Raw genomic sequence first — 22,950 nt, 5'->3', positions numbered from 1 at the left:
CTTTGTAGTTGACTAACCTGTCTCCCTCTCACTATTGCCAAATGAGGCAGGCACTTTAGTAGGAGAATTCATTATTCTGCGTGAAATATCCCTGGACAGCCTTGCATAGCTCTTTTTTTTTTTTTTTTTACTTATATATGACAGCGGTAAACACATGCATTTCTTGAAAAACTGAGGGAGTATTAAATATTAATCAGGTCTTTCATTCGTCTCTCAAAATTAAATATTTTTTTTATTAAAAAAGAAAAAATGGCCAGGTTCTTGATATGTGAATGTAGGGGAAGAAGGGGTATTATCGTTGAAGTGAAAGAAGGTGAGGCAGACGAGAGGCACAAAAAATTAAGAGAAATGAAAGGAATAATGTAAGGATAAGCCTTTCCATTTAAGATTCACCAAATCCGGAGGATATATATATTATACCACCATTCAAGGACTAACATAATGCAAATCCATTGTTTATTCAAATTCATTGTTTTTTTTTTTTTATAATGCAAATCCATTGTTTTTTTGTTACAATAATTCTTAATTTTGTTTCCAAACTGTATTTTTTACGGTGATCTAAATTATTAAATCACCACATTTGACTTAATTATTATGGTTATCCTAAAAGTCACCTGATGTGAAATTACTTAAATTTAAATATATAACTTTAACCACAGCTCGACAACATGAATTGGCCTATTAGCTCAGTTGGTTAGAGCGTCGTGCTAATAACGCGAAGGTCGCAGGTTCGAAACCTGCATGGGCCATGATTCTGTTTTTGGCCTTTCCTTTTCTTTTGTCTTTCGCGCTGTCAGTTTGGGCACTGATTTCAACTGTAGCTGCCTAGCTGGCATTTTCTTTTGAGACTTTTTGGGTGTAAGATAAAATAAAATAGAAAAACATATTTGATAGCCTATTAATTTGTAGCATCAATATCTGGTTAGAATGTGAACATAAGAGTATCAACTGTAGTTGATATTGTGCATTAGCACATGTTTGGTGTTATAATGTTTTTTTAAAAAGCAAGATTACTTTCAATAATTGATTTAAAAGTAATATTTAATTAAAGTATGAATATATTGTTTTGAAAGCAAAACACAACAATCCATTACCAAATATTATTACTTTATTGATACGACGTCGCAATTAGAGCATACCAAAAACATATTCTAATTTTCTTAATCGAGATTTAAACAAGTTATTCGTACCTTGATTAATACATTTATGAGAAATTCCTTTATGACTTTCTCTTGATTTCTTTTTAATAATAAGGGATATTCTCGAATCAACTTTCATGTAAATTGATTCTATTTTTTTTTTAAATAATTTTAAGAGTTTACTCTTGTATTGTCTCTCCGTACATAAAATTTAACAAATAATAAGACTAAGATATATCTTGGAGTTTAAAAAATCAGGGACCATTTGGGAACATGGTCCAACCTGCGTTCCTAAAATTTTTAAATTTTTTTTGTTTAAATTTAATATATTTTTAGTGTTTTTGAATCCTTGCGCTAATATCAAAAATAAATTTTTAAAATAATAAAAAATATTATTTTAATACATTTGTGAATAAAAAACACTTTGAAAAACAACTATAACCATACTCTCAAAAACACTCTAAAAAAAAAAAAGAACAAACCTAGCTAGTTCACCATAGGATCTATATCTTTTGGAATAATTTCTCTTGATGTGCATTAAAGTGTGGTTAAGTTGTATTTTTGAAAAAAGTTTTTTTTTATTTTAAATTATATATTTTTTATTTTTGAATTGTTTTAATATAAAAAAAAATGTATTAAAAAAAAACAATTTGAAAAGCTCATTTCTACCGTTACCAAGAAAATTGGCCACGCGTACCACTAGTTCCTCAAAGAATTGACCCAACTCCCAAATTAGCACAAATTACCTACACAACTAGACACCATTGGCGACCTCACAATTAATCACACATCTCTCTCTCTCTCTCTCTCTCTCTCTGAGGTAGACCGACAGCTACTCAACTCTCTGGACAGCCACTCTTACTTAAGAAGAGCTAATGATCATGCTTAAAAAAATGTCATACATGGACAAGGTTATGACAAGGTTTTGGTACAAGGATCATCGTCTTCATTAACCCTTAATGGAAATCATCGCCAACTTTGTGCTTAATACATGCATGCTTATGCCATAAGTTTTTAAATGGGTAGATCGGCCTGTTTTTAATAGATGTAATTTGGTACCTACACTAACCAAAACCGGCTAGCCTTTTAGGCAACAAAATCCATGAAATTCATGTGCTTATTAGTCTCAAACAACTAATTATTATTGTAAATATTGCAGTGCTAATACATACATTTACATGCACCCATGTAGTGAGAGAGCACATAAAGTTGAAATGTAGAAGAATACAAGGGTTTAGAATCCCATTTCAGCATGTTAAACTTGAGTTCTTGAAGCAGTTCATAATTAATGGTGGCATGTACTGACTGATTAGGTGGATCGAGTAGGCTAGTAACTAACAAGAAGGTGTGGACCAAGCCAAGAAAAGAACAAAAAATAGCCAAGTAGCTAGGGAGAGCATTTTCTATAAGGAAATTGTTATTTTAATAGAGGAAAAGGGCAAGAGGTGGAATGTTCATATGGGAAGTGCAGTTCCTTACTGACTCTCTTCTCATGTCAATTATGATGCTTCGTTTTTATTCTATTTTTTGTAATCAGAACATGAGAAAGAAAGAGAAGTTAGCAGAGAGGCATTTTTGCATGTGAAACAATGAAGAAAATTAACCAAAGCAACAGACTTTTTGGCTTTGGTGGGGGTGAGAAACACAGGCCAAACACTCTCTCATGAAAAACACATTCCCTCTGCCGATAAAGGAACAAAAACCAATGATGAAGAGAAAGGAAAAGATGCCTACGTATCATGCACTTTTCATGAATTAGCTTAGAGTCTTTTTGAGAACAGAAATTGCTAGCTTTTACACACAATTCAAGTCCACTACATAACAAAATTTGATCAAGCTAGATAGTTAAAAGAATTAAAAGAATGTTATATTAATTATGATCCTTTTAAGTTTACAAAGAAAATAAAATTAGAAACAAATTATCTGGTAAATCAATATCAAATTAATGGCCATGTCTGATCAAATAGAAGAAGAAAAGAAAACTTCAGAAGAAGTCAGGAAAAAGAGAAGTATAACCTTCTTCAGTAATGACAATCCACCAAAGCCGGGCTGGAGAAGACAAGAGGTGTGCTTTGTTGCTGTTGTTGCTGCTGCTGTTGGTGTTGTTGTTGCTTGGAAGCAAAGGCAAATTTCTCATCGTCCGGGGCTGGAAGATTGAGATCCAAATCCAAAGAAAGTGCGTTTCTTGCTTTCTTGGGCTCCTCAGATTCTATAGCCAATGGTGTTAATGACAAGGTTGTGGTACTAGACAGAAGAGGACCTCGGTGCCGCCTCATATGACCACCCAAGGCCTGTCCAGATGTAAACTCCGCACCACAAACTGAGCACTCGTGAATCTTGCCTTTATTGTGATTGCTAAACGTACCTCTGTTAGCGTTGTTATCACTCAGTTGAAGACAAAGAGATGAAACATTCTTGTAATGTCCATCTAATTCTTCGTCGGAAGATGGTGAAAGATTTTTCTTCCTTTCATCATTGTGGGTTGCCTTAGGCTTCTTATGACTAGCCCTATGTCCACCTAATGCTTGAAAAGATGGAAATGTCCGGTTACAAGTCTTGCACTCATAAACATAGTAACCGACCTTGCCAGAACCTGTCGAATTAACAGTTTCTAGGAACTTTCTACTATTGAATTTGGTGGTGTCAGCCCCTCCTCCTCTTGAATCATAGTCTTGATGGCGATGTTGTTGTTGTGTTGGGAAATCTCTTGAATGGCCTTTGGCAAGAAGGATAAGGCAATTAGCCATGTCCTCTTCTTCCTCAGTGCTATCTTGAAATTCATTAATGGAACTTGTTGGTGACCAGCTGGTACCACCATCTCCGCTTGATGAATTAGCAGTCAAACCATAAGGGATTGGTGATTGAACCCTCAACCTCTTTGTTCTCTTCCCCTTCACAACATTGGCTGCGACTTCCTCTGAAGCTTCCATCTTTCTCCAACACCTGATCAGAGAAAGAGAGAGAGAAGAGGATTGATGGGATATTAATGTTTAGAAGAGTTAAGGGTATATAAAGAATCAATACAAGAGAGAAAAAGTTTGTTTTAGGTGACAGTTTTTGGAGTAAAAAAGGACACCCAATGGAACAGTCAAGTGAGAATTAGTCTGAGGCAAAGATATAGAGCCCAATCCTTGCTGAGTCTGCAAGCTATATAGCAACGAGTTATAAATAGGGTAAGAGTTGCAAAAATTAGACCAAAAGAGTGGGGGAGAGGGATAACACAAGGAGACAAGAGCCAGAAACAAAGAGATGGAACAGAAAAGATGGTAAAATTAGAGACAAACAGGCAGTAAAACAGTTGGTAAGGAGAGGGTGTTCGTTGATGTCAAGTCCGTTTCAAACTCTCTCTCTCACACTTTGCCAACTCACTTCAACACACCAAAGAAAAATAAAATAAAACCTTGATTAATTACCCTTAATTGCTTGGCAGCACAGTATTATTAGCTAATATTGCTCTCATCCACCCCTTCTTTGGCCGCTAAATCGCACCTCCACTCATGCGTATATAGTGAGTTGTAATGAACACACACACTATTCTTAGTTTATACCATCACCAGACCGATCTGTATGTGCGGACTCGGTGCTAATCTTTACTGTCAAGTATTAAACTCACTATTTATTTATATAAATTTTGAACAGAATTTATTTTTTCAAGAAAGAAATTATCAACAAATTAAACCCTGTTTCAGTTTGCTTAATTAATTTGTTGCATAAATGTTGGTCCAGATAATTATTCGTTTTTTTATTTATTTTAATAATCAAGGTATTTTCAAGTCAGTTTTCGACTATAAAATACAAGTTACTTCTTAAACAAAACATCTATAATAAAACTAAGTAAGAAATTTATTTATTAAAGTTTCTTTGAGATGCCGGTTCAAGTAATTATGTGTGTGGGCGTACTATTTATCCATTAATAATATTTTAAAAACAAATCAATAATTAAAGAACTCGTACAAAATTTATGATCAAATTTAAGTATATATTTATTCATTTTATTGTAATTAATTATTTTCCAACAAATAAAATATTGTTTGTTTATACATATAGTTAATTACTTCTAGAGGCACACAATATTACATGAGAGACATGTTCCTAGGGTCTAATGTTATGAAGAAAGGGGCGAGTGCAAGCGAGTGGCAGGTGCTACGCTTGCTGCATATATATTTGGAAGTGTGAAGAGATAATATTGTTTTAAAGTGGTTATTTTTTAATGTATTAAAATAATATTTTTTAAAATTTTATTTTTAATATTAATATATGACATAAAAATATTTTAAAAATTAATTTTAAATAAAAAAATCAATTTTTAAACATATAATTTTTTGACCGAACTTCCAAACTCCGCCTTCGTTTTTTCACACGTCTTTTTGAAGAAATAAACTTGCTGCGTATATATATATAACAGGCAATCGGATAATAATATGCTATATATGGATTGAAAAAGGAGCGTATATATAAATAAATAAAGAGAGAGTTTGTTCGAGAGGAGAAGGGAGAGAAAGCAACGCAAAGAAAGTCCATTACTTTGCCTCAAAGATTCTCTCTCAGAGATGATTGGAGTGCAAGCCTGGAACCCACGGAATCTGCGGAGCTCCTCTTTCTTGTCTATTTCCTTATAATTTCCATGTCTGCATGACCAACCTTTCTTGTGCCTTTTCTTTCCCATCACTACTTCCTTACATAGTAAGCACCTAGCTACTCGTGCTCCATTATTCCACTATTCCATTGGTGGGCGAGCTGCAGGGTGTTTCACTCAAAATTAACGCCATTATATTACCAAGAGATCAATTTTAGTGCTTTTAGAAATTTCCAGTGTTGAAGAATCCATACAATATTCTTAATTAGCAAAGGAGAGGGTTTCCATTTCTCCCTCCTCTCTCTCTCCCTATCTCTCTCTCTCTCTCTCTGTTCTTGCGATTCTATTGAAATTCAAGAAATAGATTTATCACCCAATACAATACAGGTGGGGGGGGGGGGGTATCTTAAGCATTAAAAACTTGGATTAAGTATCTTAGTGAGTGCTACATGATCTGATGCATTATTAAACACATAATTTGTTTCTAATCATTCAATTCATGTGCTGCTGGCTCTTCCATTTTCTAATCACACAATCAGTTCTGTCTCATGTCTTGTTCATGTAATTCCCTTTTAATTCGAAGCATCCATTAATGTACGGGCCATTATCCAATGACAAACCTCCTTCTCTCAAGTTGTCTTATTTTTTTCACAATCTAATCATTGAGTTCACTTCATTCGATAACATAGAGCTCCACTGGTTTCGAAGTGAAGTAAAGCTTGCATATGTATGAACTTGGACGTTTTTTATTATAAACAAAGAAGTTAATTATCTTTTGAGTTAATTAGTAAAGTTTGGTTAATATATATATATATATATATATATATATATATATATATATATATATGCCTTAGAATAAAGAAACCGTTCTAGAAACGAAGATTGTGCCTTGATTTCATTGATTAACGATAAAAAAACTCGTTTAATCATAAATGAATGTTAATTTATTATTATTTATTTTGGGTGCAAACTACAAATACTTATACCTGATAATTAGTGTTGTTAATAATGAATCATAATTTTTTATAATGGGAATTACGGGCCATTTATTTGATTTCCATCCTATAATTTTGTTTTAACCAAAAAAACAAAAAGGTGAACGTATTTTGGATTTTCACTTGAATAGAGGGATGAGCCGATGAGGGGGGATTTTAGAGTATTTGAGGAGAAATTACCAAAACTTCATGAATTTTTTTTTGAAAAAAAAAGGGATAAATAATGAGAGAAAAAATGACATTGAGATACATGAAAGTGATAATAATATTATTTTTATCTTGGCTAATATATATATATTCTCTCTCTTATTTCTCTAATTCTTTAATTTATTTATAGTTCTCTACTATTAAGTACTTATTTACGAAGCACTCTAAAGTTTTCTGAAAAAGAAGATAAAAGCGTGATTCAATTACCTCACTGCGAAATTAAGTGGAATCTTCTTCTGATAAATCTCAAAAATCGACATGGGCCATTTTTTAATTCCTAAGATCACAAAAATTTCTGCAAAGGAGATGGTGAGCATCTACAATATCTCGCACACAATTGACCATGACATATATACATGGTTCATGCATAGTGGTAGTGATCACTGAATTTTTTTCACTTCCATTAATAATATTCTTGAGCAAGTAGGTAGCGAGTCAATGCATAATGGGTCGGCAAGTTCTTGACGTGAAGAGCCATTATTGATTGGTTGTGCGAGGCACGTAAGGATCCAAAACCACCCCCAGAAACCATGATTTAGGCAAGCAAAGGATTTTCTTATCCTCATGATCTTCTACGCCACACATGATCTCGCACTTTCTTTTAGTTTTCATGTTGTGCTTCTGCAAAAAGTGTGCAAAGAGCTAACTTGGAAGAGATTGCTAGCTAACAAGTATGCCAGTACTGAATGTATAAACGACTTTATAATATATAGTTTATTCTCTTATATTATTATACTAACTAGCTATACACTATACTATCTGTACTTCACAAGTCATCCATGAAAGAGAGAGAGAGGTATATAGTAGCTTCTGAGCCACTCAATGGAATATGTTATGTTGACACTAAAGCAACCGAAAAATTCCCAAATAATTTATTCTCATTAAAAGGAATTAATTAATACGTGAGGAAAATATCAATACAACGAATAGCCGATCCACTTTCCTAGTCAACTGTTGCAACGGCTCCTCCTGTGAGTAGGTTTACTGGATGTTTGTGATGGTAGAGTTATTTTTTAAATTATTTTTTATTTAAAAATTAATTATTTTTAATATTATTATATAAAAACAATCTAAATATATAAAAAAATTAAAACTTTTAATGATACGCGGCCAGCCACGTTTCAACCAAGCTTTTAATATCCAGAGTAAATGCAGGTAATATTAGTAACCGATATCATCACTAAATAAAAGTACCACAATCGAGTAAAATTAAAATCACTGCATGTCATCTAGCTAAAGAAAAATAAATTAAGCCACTAAGATTATTATCGTTATTTTATATAAAAAATAGTGTGGAGTAGAAGAGGACATAAATATGATCAAGTTGGATAACTCTACACATCATATGGTAGATCTAATTAATGAATGGCCACTTTATGGGGGAAGCAAGAACAGATTAGGTGGTGGTCCAGTGGTAATAGCTTGGGATCAAGATATTTGTTTCCTCTGTGGTTTCAGGTTCGAGCCTTGTGGTTGCTCATATGATGGCTACCGGAGGCTTACATGGTCGTTAACTTCAGGGCCCGTGAGATTAGTCGAGGTGCGCGCAAGCTGGCCCGAACACCCACATTAAACTAAAAAAAAAAAAACAGGCTAGAATGGTTTGCTATGCCTAATTACAGAAAAAGATAGCATCTCTCTCCATCCTAATGAAGTGGTACTACTACTACTACAGTCTAGTTAAGCATCACAAATTCACTGCACAGGCCCTCATCTCACCTAAAGAGCTGTAAACTCTTGACCACCCTAACGAAACCTGCTAGTTAACACTAACTTCAAACTAATTGAGTGATATTACTCATGCAAGACAAACCCCAAGACCTTCTATGAATTACAAGATCGTTAGTGAGATCGGGAATGTTAACACTCGGAGTTAGTTGGACATCACTTTCTCACGGGAGCTTGGTGTTTTTTATATTGATTTATTAGTTGGATTTTTTTTTGTTTTTTAAATTATTTTAATACATTGATATTAAAAATAAATTTAAATTTTTTTTAGAAATATTACTTCAATTGATTTTAAATAAAAAATATCTTGAACTCATTATGTTAAAGTGAGGACTGCGGCTGCAATTCTAACAACATATTTCTTGGAACTTTATTGGTGTCTTATGCTTGCAACGTAGGATCAAGGAGTTGAGAAGTCAATAGACCAAGTCTTTTCTTTAACACTATACATCTACACCTGTAAGTAGATCTACTCTAATGCTCAACTCAGCTCAGTTGACTTGTGAGTAAAATCACTAGAAAGAGGCGAGATATAACTGATTGGACTGCTATAATATTGCAAATCACATCTACTCTCTCCCCTTTCTTCCCTGGATAAATCACAACCTCCAAACCTAAAATTACTCTAGTGCTGTTAAATTACTAATAGCTACCCAAATAATCTCTTATTATTTAGTTGCAGTTTGAATTTGCATTCTAAACAATGTTTTGAAAAATTAATTTTTTATAATTTTAAACCATTTCGATAAGGTGATATTAAAAATAATTTTTAAAAATAAAAAATATATGTGTTTTAAAACCAACCACCGCATGAATTTGGTGATGAAAAATACCAACATCTACAGGGTGGCAGACTGAAAGCAGCCCTAGTACGAACTGATTATTTCAACATGGAATTATGGTTATCAGATCATGTGTTATTATGCGTTGGCTCTATTTCTCTAGGCTGTCAGTGTGAGGTACTCCTTGAAACAGACGTGGGTCATATAAAAAATAAAATATTTTTTTTGCTTCCAATTGACAATTTGATAGGGGTTTAAACGTCATTGAAAATTTTGAAAGTTTATATTAATTTTTTTTAATAGTTTTAAGGTGTTGCCATTAAAAAAAATAAAAGAAAATTTTTTTTATTGTTTTAATGTGTTGACTTTAAAAATAAAATTTAAAAAATAAAAAAATATTTTTTTTTAATATATTCCTTTTAAGAAAACATTTGGAAAAATAAAAACTACTCTACCAAGCTTGGTTCACACCTCTGATAGTTGGGCTCCTCTTGCACTCACTTGTCTTATGAAGCAACTTCTTAACTAACTCTCGTTCACCGAACCACAGACTGGAATAATTGAGGACAGAAATCTCCATCTAACGATGTCAACAGCCTAGGACTCTTCCCGAGGAAAAAATCGAGCCACCCCAATGATCAATTAAGAGAAGACCGAGACAAGAAAAGGAGCTTTTCTAATGAAATTCAATGGTTCAACCCAGTTAAATGTTAAATTTATATTTCATTTCATACCACCAAGTTTTCAATTCGTACATGTCTATTTCTGGTGTGGGATTTCAGCAGGATCAATTGCTGATTATTATGCTCACCTTACGAAATATGAAATAAAAGATGCATATTCACCACCGTGTATGGTGGTGGATGGTGTCAATTTACCGATACTCCACAAAAACTGATGTTGTCCTTGGGGGCACAGTGAAGCACCCTGTGGATGTTTCATATGATGAGTTCTTCACAACTTCATCAGCTGACATAGCCTGCATCGAAATTCCCATAAAGGAAAAAACGTTAAATAGAAAACAACATTTTCCAACAGAAATTAACATCCAAATGAAAGACAAAAATAGCATGGAACAAAAAACTTATGGGCACCATCCCTCTCATATTTGTCACTGTTTGTCCAAGTTAAACGCGGTATTTTCTACAACCTCAGCTACCCTAAACTTATCCCAGCTAGTCCACCGAGAGAGAGAGACCGCAGGAAACTTAATGCTCTATTAGAAGTATTATTTCGAGAGTTCCACTGAAAACTAGGTCAGCAGTATTCTGTCCCAAAAGAATTTCGGAAGCCAAGCTTAACCAAGAAATAACTACCTGTATAGGATGCAGCTGAAAAGTTCTTGCCCGCAATACAGGACTGGCAAAAGATACCTCAGATGGACTGGCATTGAAGATAACCACAATGAAAGAGTAGCTGTAGAACAGGCCATAATACTATCAGTAATTACACAATTCAGAATCATAGTAGAAGCAGTGATATATATTCACCCACATGGGATCCAGTTGAGTTAATCCTGGAACACCTCTATGGCCATCTTCAAAACTCATCACTATAACACCAGGGACCCATGAAGGACCGGTGTTGTGGAATCGTACCCGTTCCTGGATGCCAATTAGTGTGTCATAATAATGATATGCTCACTACTAATCTGATACATATAAAAAGACAGGACAAGGGACAAACCCAGAAGAGAGCATTGTGAGAGTTTAGGTGAAAGACACCACTGCAATTTTAGTTATTGCTTTTATTTTGAGAACAAACCAAAGTTATAATTAAGCACTGAAAATGTAGGAAAAGAAAGAAGAAAATATCATGAAAAATAACAATCAAATATGAGTGATTTTTTTAAAGAATGAACTGAATTGTTGAATAATCAAGGAATGACATCAATCTAGTTCTAGTTCACAAAGTTTTCAAGATCATGCAGGCCATAGTTATTTGATCACAGCTACTCTGAAGATTAAGATGGAAATGGAGAACATCAACTATTTAGAGCCTAAAACGTACACTTTTCTCCATGTAACTTTCCAAGAAAATTAGAGAGAATAAATCTAGTGGAGACCATATGCATGGAAATTGAAGTTCATTTTGGCTTGGAAAAAGTGTTTCCCATAAGGGAAAAGGTAGAGTGGCCCCAACTCTCGATTCAATGACATGGATAATGGAAAATGAGCCACATATTCAAAGGTGGCTCCCACTATTTAGTTATTTTAAATTCTGAAAATTAAAATAGCTTTTTTAACTTGATTAAGTAATTTACTGTGTCTTAATTAAAAACTAAACAAAAAACATAAGACAGTTAACACCCTTATGTAGCAAACTACTGCCACGCTTTATTGCCATGTCAAGAGTTGAGATCACACGATCATGGTCCTTCTCATAGTCCATACAATCAAAAGATGGTATGCATAAGGCCAACCTAGGTCAAGCCGAACATGTTTACACTTTAGGTAATTGAATAGTCAACTATCAAGTTCTGTCACATGAGGTTCCTCCAAGGTATAGGAGGATTAAAACTAAGGTTTCAATAAAGGGCAAGAAGAGACCAATAGCAGAAAGGACCTTTTTGTTACATAGGCAGTGTTCATATTAAAGCCATTAAATATGTTTAATCTCAAAACCATCCCAAATCAGCAAGTTATAACTGAAAATCCTTACCTGAATAGCATTAGCTGTCGTCAAACGAAAAAGTGGAGACGAATATCGGATTTGCAACACATCTAAAAAATTATTGATAGCGGCAAGGATATGATTCTTCTGAGGCTTGAAGGATGGATCAGCCAGTCTTGGTCTTATTCTGAGGAAAAGAGACATCCAGAATTTCACGAGAAACGTTGTGTTAGATGCTCTAGAGGACAAACCATGAAAAGCAGTTCTTTTTTTCCTCCTCCAAGATACCAAGTACCATGAAAACCAGTTATATATATTATAACAGTATTTTGTAGAGCAAAGAAATTAATCAACACAACCAGGTACTTCAAATCGCATGATAATGATTAACACTAAATTCTTGCTTACAGTGGCCAGTGCTTTTCATTTTTCTGCTTTGGAGGAAGGCCGACACCCCAGTTATTGGAATTGTAAGTGAAATCTAGCCTGAAATTAGTTACAAGTAAACTAAGGAACATGACAGGCATCACCACATAACAAGAAAATATGAATAGAATCTACTAGCACAAGGTTAAAAACATGCAATATTATCGTAATGACAAATTTATAATTAATTAGAAGATAAATATTGGAGTCAGATTTAATTAATTGAGATAGCAACTTGAAAACAAGAATAACAGAAGACCTGTTGAACCAATCACCAGAGTTGTAAGAGTCACGATCAAGCGATTTTGAGCGTAGCATCTCATCACCAGAGTGGAAAAATGGAATTCCCTTAAAAAACAGAAAACACTGTCAAGTCACCATAAGATAACAAGTACTGAGCAAATTGAACATTAAACATGATAATGTTGCCTGGCTTTCTTATGCCTTGAAACCCTAGCAAACAAAGTACAAGACATAATTAAATTTTAGAGAATTAAAATGGTCAAGTAAATGTAGTTTGCATGATTTTCTCACTAGCTTCCATTTTTCTATTTTCTTCACGAACAGAAGAGTAGAGTGGGGAGAAACGGTATTCCCTTAAACAAGCAGGAAACACTGTCAAGTCATCATAAGATAACAAGTACAGAGCAAATTGACCTTTAATCATGATAATGTTGCATGGCTTTCTTATGCCTTGAAACCCTAGCAAACAAAGTACAAGACAAAATTAAATTATAGTAAATTAAAATGGTCAAGTAAATGTAGTTTGCATGATGTGCTCGCTAGCTTCCTTTTTCTATTTTCTTCAGGAACAGAAGAGTAGAATGGGGAAAAACAAAAAACTCTAGTATTTATGACAACTGACTAATAAACGATTATTGGGAAGGAAAGTTTGGGAGTCCTGTAAAACAGGTTACATGATTTGGTTGTACAGTTTAAGTTATCAGCCTGATTACAAACATGTCCTACACAGGATACAAGTGTTGAAAGGAACCCAAATTCTAACCAGCTACGTTAACAATTCATTATGTAAAACCTTCCACCATTTTCAAACATGTTAACATGTTGAAGATATTACTAATGCACTAAGTAAAGAGCCTCATTCATTGAAGATGACAAGCTATCTAACATTATCCTCAAGAAGCACAATTTAAAAAGGACATTTATTATACTCGTGATGAAAATTTTAAAAAAAAATCATTAGTTTGAATCATGAAAATACATCGCTGAACAACAAATGACATGAACTCTACCTGTGACAATGCTATTACACTACTTGCCAAATGATTTAATCTGCATCTCTCATCCACAGAAATTTCCATTGGAGTCTACAGTAAGGAGATGAGTTAGAACAGTGTCATATATACTACTCTTGTAAAACAACATTGGGTCTGTGAGAAATGGCTAAAATCAAACACTCTAAAAGCATGCTGATCGTACCTTCATGCTCACAACATCAAATAGGGTTTCATTGTCATGAGCAGAAACATAATTGATCTGAAAAACAACCAAAAAAGTCGATAACAATGTTTAGCAAAACCTTATCCTTATCTGATGGAGATGTATTAACAGTGATGACAATTAAAATTGAAAAAATTATTGAGTTCAGCAGCAAAACAAACACTCTGACAAAGGGAAGTGCTAATGCATGATTCAGAGTCTAGATAATTGCAAACAAGTATTAAATGATACATGTCTGGCCAGTGAAGGGAAATAATGCTTGCCGGAGAGCATATGTAAGGAATTTATTTAGTAAAAGCATTATGGCAAACCATAAAATGTGTCTTGAGTGATGTTTCATATGTGTTCCTATTGCATCATCTCAGAACAAGATGAAAAGTTCCTTGAAAGTCATAATAAACATAATCACAGATGCTAAGGTCCTTACTGTTTCTGCAGGGTGTAGAGCGTATGCAACAGGTGCCCCACCATAAGTTAAAACTTCCATCCCTTTTACCTGAGAAAAGCAATATAACAAAAATTTTAAGGTTAGCCGATCTTCAAATATTTATAGGTAAGGAATTACCCAAAAGAGACACGTTAAATTTTTTTTACCATAAATATATGGCATGCCTGATCTATTGTAGGCTTGAGAGAAGGTGTATCTTACTGTGTGGATTAAATATTCTATGTACTTTCAACATTTGGAGAAGCCAATTGAGGATAGCTTAATTATTCATATTAACCATGCGGTTGAACCAATAAGTCTAGATGTACAGTAAAAAATATTCGACAGTAAAACAGATCTCTGCACTGCAGGATGATGTATACCTCTTTCCCATCACTATTGGTCAGTACATAATCCCTCAAATTTCCAGCCATCCCAACCTGGACAACATGAAATCAAGTAATTAATGATAAAATCATGACTTTGGATAATTAAATGACCCAAATGACTTATTGGTTATCAAAAAATGAGTAAACAAAAGGTTTAATACTGAGGGTGACAGAAAGATAAATGTACACAGGCCCAAAGAGGCTTCCTGGTCCTTATCTTCCCAACAAATCTAATCTTTCCATGAAAAGGGCCATTCTGTGATCAGCATTTTAAAAGCTTTTTTTTTTTCTCTAAGTTATCAACCAATACGTGGATAGAAAATGTGGAAAAAAAATTATTTATATTTGCTTCTATTTCTAGCCTAGAAACATTTCCTAAATAAATCAGTCGCATATTTCCAATGCCGAGCAAAAAAAGCACATAACTGAACCTTTATACTTAAGCTTTTATATGGCGTGCAGCCAATAGATCCATAGCATTTTCAGTCCAAGGAAAGCACTGGGTGTTTTAAATATAAGTTCATTTGAAATTTTCCATGCTTGTAAGAACATTACAGAAGTCATGGACACTACGCTGCACAAACTCATCTGAACTTAAAAGTTCATCTATTCAACACCATCATCAAATATGGGACAGCATTAAGATAACTAACCTGGATGTGATCTTTTGCTGCAGAAAGCATGAGTTCTTCAACGTCTTTTCCACCATGATCATGACCATTAGGCTACAGAAGAATCAATTACTATTCAGGAAAGCCGCTGTAACCACAAATATACAGGAATTGAAAGATCATACAGTATTACACCCTCAAACTAAAAGCATAATTGTCCAATTAAGCATTTCAAAGATGCTGCCAAAGCAAGATGTAATACAGACAAACTACTTGACAAAATGCTGCAAAATAGTTTGCTTAACAAAATGACTTTTAAGGAAAAACAAAGACCACCTAGTGATGGCAGATGAGTTCAGTATAAATATATTTATAATGAGCTCCTTTTACAAACTTTTGAAACTGAATCCATATGTTCTCCAGAAATTGCAAAAGAAAGCAACAACTTTTCTAAGAATAGTCAACATCAGAAGGGTTTAAATTCTCTCCATATTGAGGCAGATCTGGTATATGATCGCGCAGAATGGCGTAATAGGATCCATTTAGCTGACCACAGTTAGTTTGGGATTGAGGGTTGGTTTAGTTGTCCTTCTTGTAATTAGTCAATATCAGACCTTTGTACAACCTGGCAAATCAAACCCTTGACTAGAAAAAAGGCTGTTGTTAATAGGCCAAAAGTGGCATGAAGATTCAACCAGCAGACACGCAACAAAATGTTTCCAGATGCATAGTAAATATTTCAGAGATAATGAACAATAGAATAGGGGAAGAAACTTCTACATGAACCAAGAAAATATTAATTTAGGAAAACCCTTGTGTAAAAGATATTAAAATTTTAGCTATAAAATAATTTTTTCTTTGCTGCCCAAAAATATTTCTTCAGAATTGTCAGCAAGTCACTTATCCATGAAAGTTCATTGCCTTTCCGTTAATAATGATTACCTGCAACATTAGCCCAGTCACAAATCCTTGCTGGAGAGGATGGCCAAATGGAGATCCCCCAAGCATTGCATCCCGAATTCGATCATTAAAACTGAAATTGGATTTCCCAATATTTCATGAAGCCAAAGTGCTTCTGAAAACTAATCAAACTTAAATCACTAAAGTGAGAAGATGGGTGTTTTTCCTGTGCAAATTACAAAAATCAAAAGATAACTTTAGGAATTGATTCTGGGTAAAGCCATTTCCAAGGCTTCAACTCCACATAAAAGAATTGTAAACTTTTTTTTCCTAACAACAAGGGGTTTCTAATAAATTAAAATCAGTCCCAAGAAGCAGTTGAAGTTGGTAGAATTCTTTCAGTTGTTACAAGATCAACCATGCAACGCTGACAAAAGGGAAATGCCTGTATAATATCCATGTGTCTGAAAATTTTCTTTTTGGCACAGAAGGAGCAATATATTGTAAAATCTAAAATAACAGATAGTACCTTCCAATTCCAGTCCCACCAACATTGAACTGTGAAGCATTTATCCCACGCCCATTGTTAGCAACTTCACCAAAGTCCCAACCTTCTCCATATCTATATAAATGGAAGAGTCAATCAGCAATTTATGCCATTGGAATGTGCATCGGAAGCAACAAACAATTTCCAAGACCCTCATCCAAGAGAAAAGAAGAAAACAAAGGAATTATGGTGCACTAACAGTACAACTCATAAAGTTTATGGCAGAAAGAAAAAAATTCACTTCATGCTCCAAACTTACATATAGACACTTGAACCATCAATTCCATCTCTTTCCTTTGTCAGCCTGTTGACTGCATCTTTTGCTTTCACCTACACACAAATAACAAAGGTTGAGTGGGCATGGCTCTTGATTTTTGTTGGCATGATCCAATAAAGAACTGCTTGAGCATCAAGTCCGAGAGGTGAGCACAAAAACCAAAAAAGAAATAACCGAGAAAACCGAACTGTGAAAAAAAACCGATTGAACCAATTAGAAAAAATTAAAAAAGAAAAATCAGTTCGGCTCAGGTTCGGTTTTAGAAGGCTAAAACAGAATGAACCGAACTAAACCGAGTTAAAAAAGACAAGGGTATAAATATTAAACTTTCTTTTCTTCCCACCCTAATCAGACCTAGCCGCCGTGCCCCAAACCATCAAGACTCTCTCTTCAACTTTCTTACTCCTAATCTTTGTCTTTCATTCTCTTTGAAAAATTGGTCCCAGTTCTCCTTCTTGATAAGTAAGGTAGGGGTGCTGTTTAGTTCCAGTAATCGAGCGCTGCTCTTTGTTGGCTATTCATATATCTGGAGTTATATTCTATTGTTGATTTAGTTGCCTTCTTTCATAACCTTAGTAACAAGTATCTTGCAAGTGCAATTAGCGTATCATTTTTCTGTCAAATGTCGAGGAGGCCATCAAGTCCAGTAGTCATTGATCTGCCCACAATAGAGTAGTATTTACAATTTGCTTGGGATAACTGCTAATTACTATAAGAGAGTAGCAAGGGCAGACCCACCAGAAGCAGGGGTAAAACAAGAGCATGTCTTCTATCTTGATGAAAGCATCAGAGGCAATAACATGTTTTTTTTTGTGCTTGTCTTAAAGGTCAAAGATTGAATCTAATGAAGGGAAAGATTATTTCTAGCGCAAGATTAGATCTGTGTTATTTCGTTTTTTTTTTTGGTTTTCAACAATATAAACCGGACCGGACCGGACCGAAACTGGTCGGTTTGAACCTGTTTCAGTTTAAATTTTTTTTAAAAAAATAAATTTGGTGTGGTTAGTTTTTGGTTCAAAACCGAACCAAACCAAAAATGCTCACCCCTTTCAAATCCAATACAAGTTTCAGCTCCTAGAATTGTTTAGCATGTCAAAGAATCCATGCGTCAAAAAGACACAACGCTATATAATTAGTTCTGCTCCTTGGTCCAGCAACAGAGGAAATCATTTTCTCTTGATAATGACTTGTGTGGCAGGCTAACAGAAAACATGTTACTTAGCAACTTGATATAACTCCTAAACATGTTAGAGGAAACCAGAGCATTAATATTACAAGAATTCTCCCATGCAAATAATTAATGTAAATTGATATATGTAAAAAGGGAAGACACGGATTCAAGAGTCACGTACCATTGTGCTTTTCATTATATGACCCATAAGGTCAAAGCGGAACCCATCAACCTGACAAAATGGCATACAATGAACTGTCGTCAACATATAAAAAACATATATTGAAATTCCAACAGATGGAAAAATGACTTTCATAAGCTCTACCTTAAGCCAGCAACAATTCAATTTATGAACTCGGAAAATCACTATCACTTATTGTAAAACGAGAAGGAAAGTATATTTCAAAATATAAGAGGAAGAGAAGCCAAGTCAGGGAATGTAAAAACAAAATGGCATCACAAAGCAAATAACTACCTTATAATTACCAGCCCAGTTTAACATATCATCAATGATCATCCGCTCAACCATATAATGCTCACTAGCAGTGTTATTCACACATGTACTATGCTCGATAAACCCATCAGTGTTTCTTCTCAGATAATAACCTGGAACAATCTACATGGAAAACTTAAGAGTTACGACAGAAGCCAGGGCTAACCTTCCACAATAACCAAACGTATCGGCCTTGTTAGTAATTTTCTCAGTAAATTAATCCTACAACCACAAGTACTATTAGAAAAGCATAGTTGGACTGGATATTAAAAGAATAATAACTATACAAACCTTGTCAAGAACAGAATTCTCATCAAAGGGACCATTTCCATGCAAATGATTGTAGACAACATCCAACACAACACGAAGGCCGATATGGTTAAGGGCCTGCAAATCAAAAGGATTCAATTACAAGAAAATGGTTAAGCATTAACTAAGTTGAATACCTACACCATCAAAGCAGTATACCAGTGGTCCATGCCACAGATAGTTAAAAAACAAAATGGCTGCCCTGACATTAGGAAGACAAGGACAAAAGGCATCAGCAACAGAATAAGAAAGCCAGACCTGAACCATCTTTCTGAACTCAATTGTGCGGCATGAACCACTTGGGTTGCTAGCATAACTTCCTTTAGGGACCCCCCATAGAACAGGATTGTACCTCCACAAGGAAAACAAAACGATAAAACTGTTTTAACATGAAGACATAATAAACTCGGTGATATTTGTCCAAGTCAGGATTTAGGAGCATACCCCCAGTTATACCCATCATCATCTTGGATTAATGTGATCTGAGCTTGTTGCTCAGTTGAATCCGGCAGTAATTTTTCCAGCACTGTGCTATCTGTTGAAGCCTAAATGTCATACAAATTAATGATAGCCAACACATGACAGCATATCTAATTTCAAAAATGAGTTTCAGCAATTTAGGTACATTAAAAAATTTAAACGATTTTGCTGAACTAAGGTTGTGGCAATCCATAAACTGCATTACATGTGAAGGCACACGGTCACTAGAATATGAGCTAAGATAAAATACTTACCCACGCACTTCCAGTTCTCCTTGACATCGTCAACACCAGCAAATTGAAAGGTAGGCAGCAAATGGACATGAGTGATACCAGCATTTGATAATTTCTTTAGATGAAGTACACCTGCTGAATCCTTCAAGAAGAATGTGCTTAGCGGTGTTAAGTCACTATCATATCAGTTACTTCTAATACATGCAAAACAATCCAACACACTTTTGAGCAGTAGATTCTAATATAAGGGGTCAAAAGAGCAGAACTACCTCCAGCGTGAAGGCCAGATAACCACCCTGAAAGTCAGGATGCACAGTATGATCATTGGCACTACAATAGGCACATAGGATTTTAGAATGAATAAGAACCTACAAACTTCAGCATGTCATCAGAGCAATTAAACTTCGGCTAACTCTTTTTACTAGCACATAAGCCTGAAACTGGATTTTTTTTTTCTTTCCTTCCAGAAATCTAACATTGAAGATGAGCCAGATTATAGAGCCAGGATTCAAGGGAGTTAGTTTTTTTACCTGAAATCCCTTACATGCAATTCATAGATACTTATGTCTGAAAAAGAAAGTATAATGGGTTTTTCATCAGCTAATTTCTCCCATCCTTCAGGTTTTAAAGTATCTGAATCAAGATTCACAAATAATGTCCTCTGGCTATCTGGTGAGAGCCTGTTCCAACAAAAAAACAGCATAAAATCAGAGGAATTTCACATCTGTATACACAAAATACAAATGCAAACATAATATGATGATTGGCAATACTATATTACGATTAGCAATGCTACTACAATCAGAGTTTGCAAACAACTTCACTATTTCAGAGAATTGTTGGCAAATTTAGACAGCAAGCATACCCTCTAGCATATGGATCATTTGCATAGCATTTTTCAACGTGTAAAGTGCTAGGATGGTAGACAGACACTTCATACACATAATAACAACCTTCCCAGTCTTTTGATCCTTCAACACTCCAAACTCCATTAACCTCCTTCAACTGAACAACTTCCACGGGATCCCTGCTGTTCGCATTCTTGTAAACACAGGCACACACTGCCTATTTTGAAGCAGGAAAAAAAAAACATGACTTACAGTGTAGAAGAAGACGGCTTGACAAAAAACAAACTGACCATAAAGAATCTGTTGCGAAATGTCATATACTTGAGCAGTTGGAGCCCACAGGTAGAGGGACACAGCATCTTCTGAATAATGCGCACCAAGGGGACCATCATATGCAAACAATTCATCTAGAACACCAGGTAACTGCAAACCAGTAGCATAGCTGCATTTCCCATCAGCTGCCAAAAATGAAGAGAACACAGTATCATGAAAATAACCTACCTAACCATGAAGCATTACATCGTTAATATACTTACAAAACTATCTCTAATATACTTACATGCCGCTAAATAATATAACCAAATAAAACAACAGACCGCAATATCACATGATTAACTTCTAACCGCATGTTCGATCATTAAGTCTATGTGCATATTCACAGTAATCTTTAGGTTTAGGCCAACCAACAAAATCTCTTAGAAAAAACAAGCAATGAACAAAAAACTCACAGCCAAATGTTGCGACGGCTAGCTGGCATTTGACAAGAGATTTGGCATCCACAGTTGAAGGAACTTTGAAAGCTTTGTAATCTCTAACATGAGGAAATTTCGCAATCACCTAAAAAATGTCCAAAAATAAATCATCATCATCAAAATAAAAATAAATTAAATAAGCCTTACATTTTGTGGAATGCCGCCGCTGTCTTCCTCGAGCTTGATTTTAAAGTCATGACCTTCAACTTCACCATCAGTAACGGATAATGCAGCGGTTTGGCTAGCGTATAAATAACAAGAACCGTCTCTAACAACATCCGCATTCCACGCGATTATAGATTGAGTTACCCAAAATGCCCTTGAATATAGCAAACTGTCCTGTAACTGAATCAACCTTTTTAATCATAATCATCATTTAAGTCACAAGAAACGAATTAACTCATTGATTTAAGAGGAGAACCTGGGAAGGGGATGTTGAAACTTCTAGAGGCATGGAAGAGAAGGAAGAGGAGCAGTGAATGGAGCGTGTAGGCGAGGTTCTTGAGAGGAGAGGAAGAGAGAGATGGCGGTTGCGGTGGTGGTGGTTTGGTTCTGGATTGAGACGGCGTCGTGGAGAAGGAAGTGAAGAAGAAAAATAAACGTTGGAATTTGAAGGAGGCGGACCGGTCAGTGATGATAATGACGAGAGAAGGGAAGAGGAGAGCGAAGTAAGCACCATCATTGATTGGCTCTTCTTCTCCTTATGCGAGACGGAATGTTTATACTTTATACCATCAGGTGATTTTCTCTCTCCTTGTGGGAGGCGGGATATTTATTTTACCGACGTAGATTTTTTTTATAAACAGAAAATCAAGTCAGATATTTACATCCCGGGCAAAATATAGGAAAATGGGCCTAGACCCAAATATTGCGAACATTTTCTGGACTTGAGAAAACCCAAAAAATGATTTTCTACGTAGTTTACGGCCCATAAAATCACCCAGCCTCTCGTTCAGGGAAAGCCCAATGGGATTGCCACTTCACAGTTGATCATCACAGCACCCACCCAATGTTGTCTTTACAAGTTTTGAGTGAAGTGGTATTATCGACATTTCCTTATGTTTATTAATGGGCCAGAGGATCAAAACTCATGAACCAAATCAAATAAAATAAGTTCTTGTTTTCTTGATTTGGGCCAAGTTCTTTGATTGCTAGTGTCTAGTTTCACTTCAAGCCCTCCTAGCACGGTTCCATCGTATTATAATCTATGTGATTGAGGCAGAAAAATTGAAGAATAGTAGTAATATTACCAGAATTATGTTTTATATAATCCCATGTATTAAATGGTCTTGTGAAAAAATCCAATAAATTGGATAGGGTTAGTTTTTTTAATTAAAAATGATAAATAACAAGAAAAAAATTAAAGAATAAATGTAATTTTACCGAAATCATGTTTTATGGAATTTCATATGTTAAATGCTCTTGTAAATGAATCCCATAAATTGGATAGAATTACTTCGTAAAAGAAAAAACTGAGAAATAACAAGAAAAAAATTTCTTCTTTTTTAGCATCGAAAGGACATCACTTTAGGAGGGAAGTCCTCTGGTCGAGTCGTTGCGAGTGAAAAGAAACTTTTTTTCGATAA

General features: G+C 34.9%; 2 protein-coding genes and 1 non-coding gene across 4 annotated transcripts; 1 reads left to right on the top strand and 2 right to left on the bottom strand.

Annotated features, from left to right (window-relative positions):
- Positions 1 to 675: 675 nt before the first annotated feature.
- TRNAI-AAU (transfer RNA isoleucine (anticodon AAU)) lies at positions 676 to 749 on the top strand. The gene has a single exon. It is a non-coding gene; the product is annotated as a tRNA-Ile (tRNA).
- A 2,235-nt stretch (positions 750 to 2,984) lies between these two features.
- Positions 2,985 to 4,487, bottom strand: LOC7468448 (zinc finger protein ZAT5). Its single transcript, XM_024610246.2, has one exon. It carries the CDS (start codon positions 4,067 to 4,069, stop codon positions 3,161 to 3,163), a length of 909 nt encoding a protein of 302 aa, XP_024466014.2. The 5' UTR covers positions 4,070 to 4,487; the 3' UTR covers positions 2,985 to 3,160.
- Positions 4,488 to 10,130: 5,643 nt separating this feature from the next.
- Positions 10,131 to 22,105, bottom strand: LOC7468447 (pullulanase 1, chloroplastic). Of its 2 annotated transcripts, none has more exons than XM_052456685.1 (27): positions 21,786 to 22,105; positions 21,512 to 21,709; positions 21,341 to 21,449; positions 20,934 to 21,070; positions 20,630 to 20,829; positions 20,295 to 20,444; positions 20,034 to 20,094; positions 19,786 to 19,906; positions 19,496 to 19,586; positions 19,310 to 19,403; positions 19,034 to 19,129; positions 18,725 to 18,865; positions 18,431 to 18,481; positions 17,061 to 17,131; positions 16,784 to 16,876; positions 16,297 to 16,387; positions 15,397 to 15,468; positions 14,738 to 14,794; positions 14,355 to 14,423; positions 13,907 to 13,963; positions 13,720 to 13,794; positions 12,726 to 12,814; positions 12,449 to 12,526; positions 12,089 to 12,227; positions 10,922 to 11,031; positions 10,744 to 10,843; positions 10,131 to 10,406 (listed from the first exon to the last, which is right to left on the bottom strand). In XM_052456685.1, exons 1-27 carry the CDS (start codon positions 22,044 to 22,046, stop codon positions 10,302 to 10,304), a joined length of 2,916 nt encoding a protein of 971 aa, XP_052312645.1. In that variant the 5' UTR covers positions 22,047 to 22,105; the 3' UTR covers positions 10,131 to 10,301. The 2 variants fall into 2 exon arrangements, with proteins under 2 accessions (XP_052312645.1, XP_052312646.1); XM_052456686.1 differs by having other exon boundaries at positions 21,512 to 21,703.
- Positions 22,106 to 22,950: the final 845 nt, after the last annotated feature.

Source organism: Populus trichocarpa, chromosome 10 (genome assembly GCF_000002775.5).
Source record: "Populus trichocarpa isolate Nisqually-1 chromosome 10, P.trichocarpa_v4.1, whole genome shotgun sequence".
NCBI classification, from domain to species: Eukaryota; Viridiplantae; Streptophyta; class Magnoliopsida; order Malpighiales; family Salicaceae; genus Populus; species Populus trichocarpa.
Note: the sequence above shows the minus strand (reverse complement) of the source record. Positions and strands in the feature narration are given on the sequence as shown.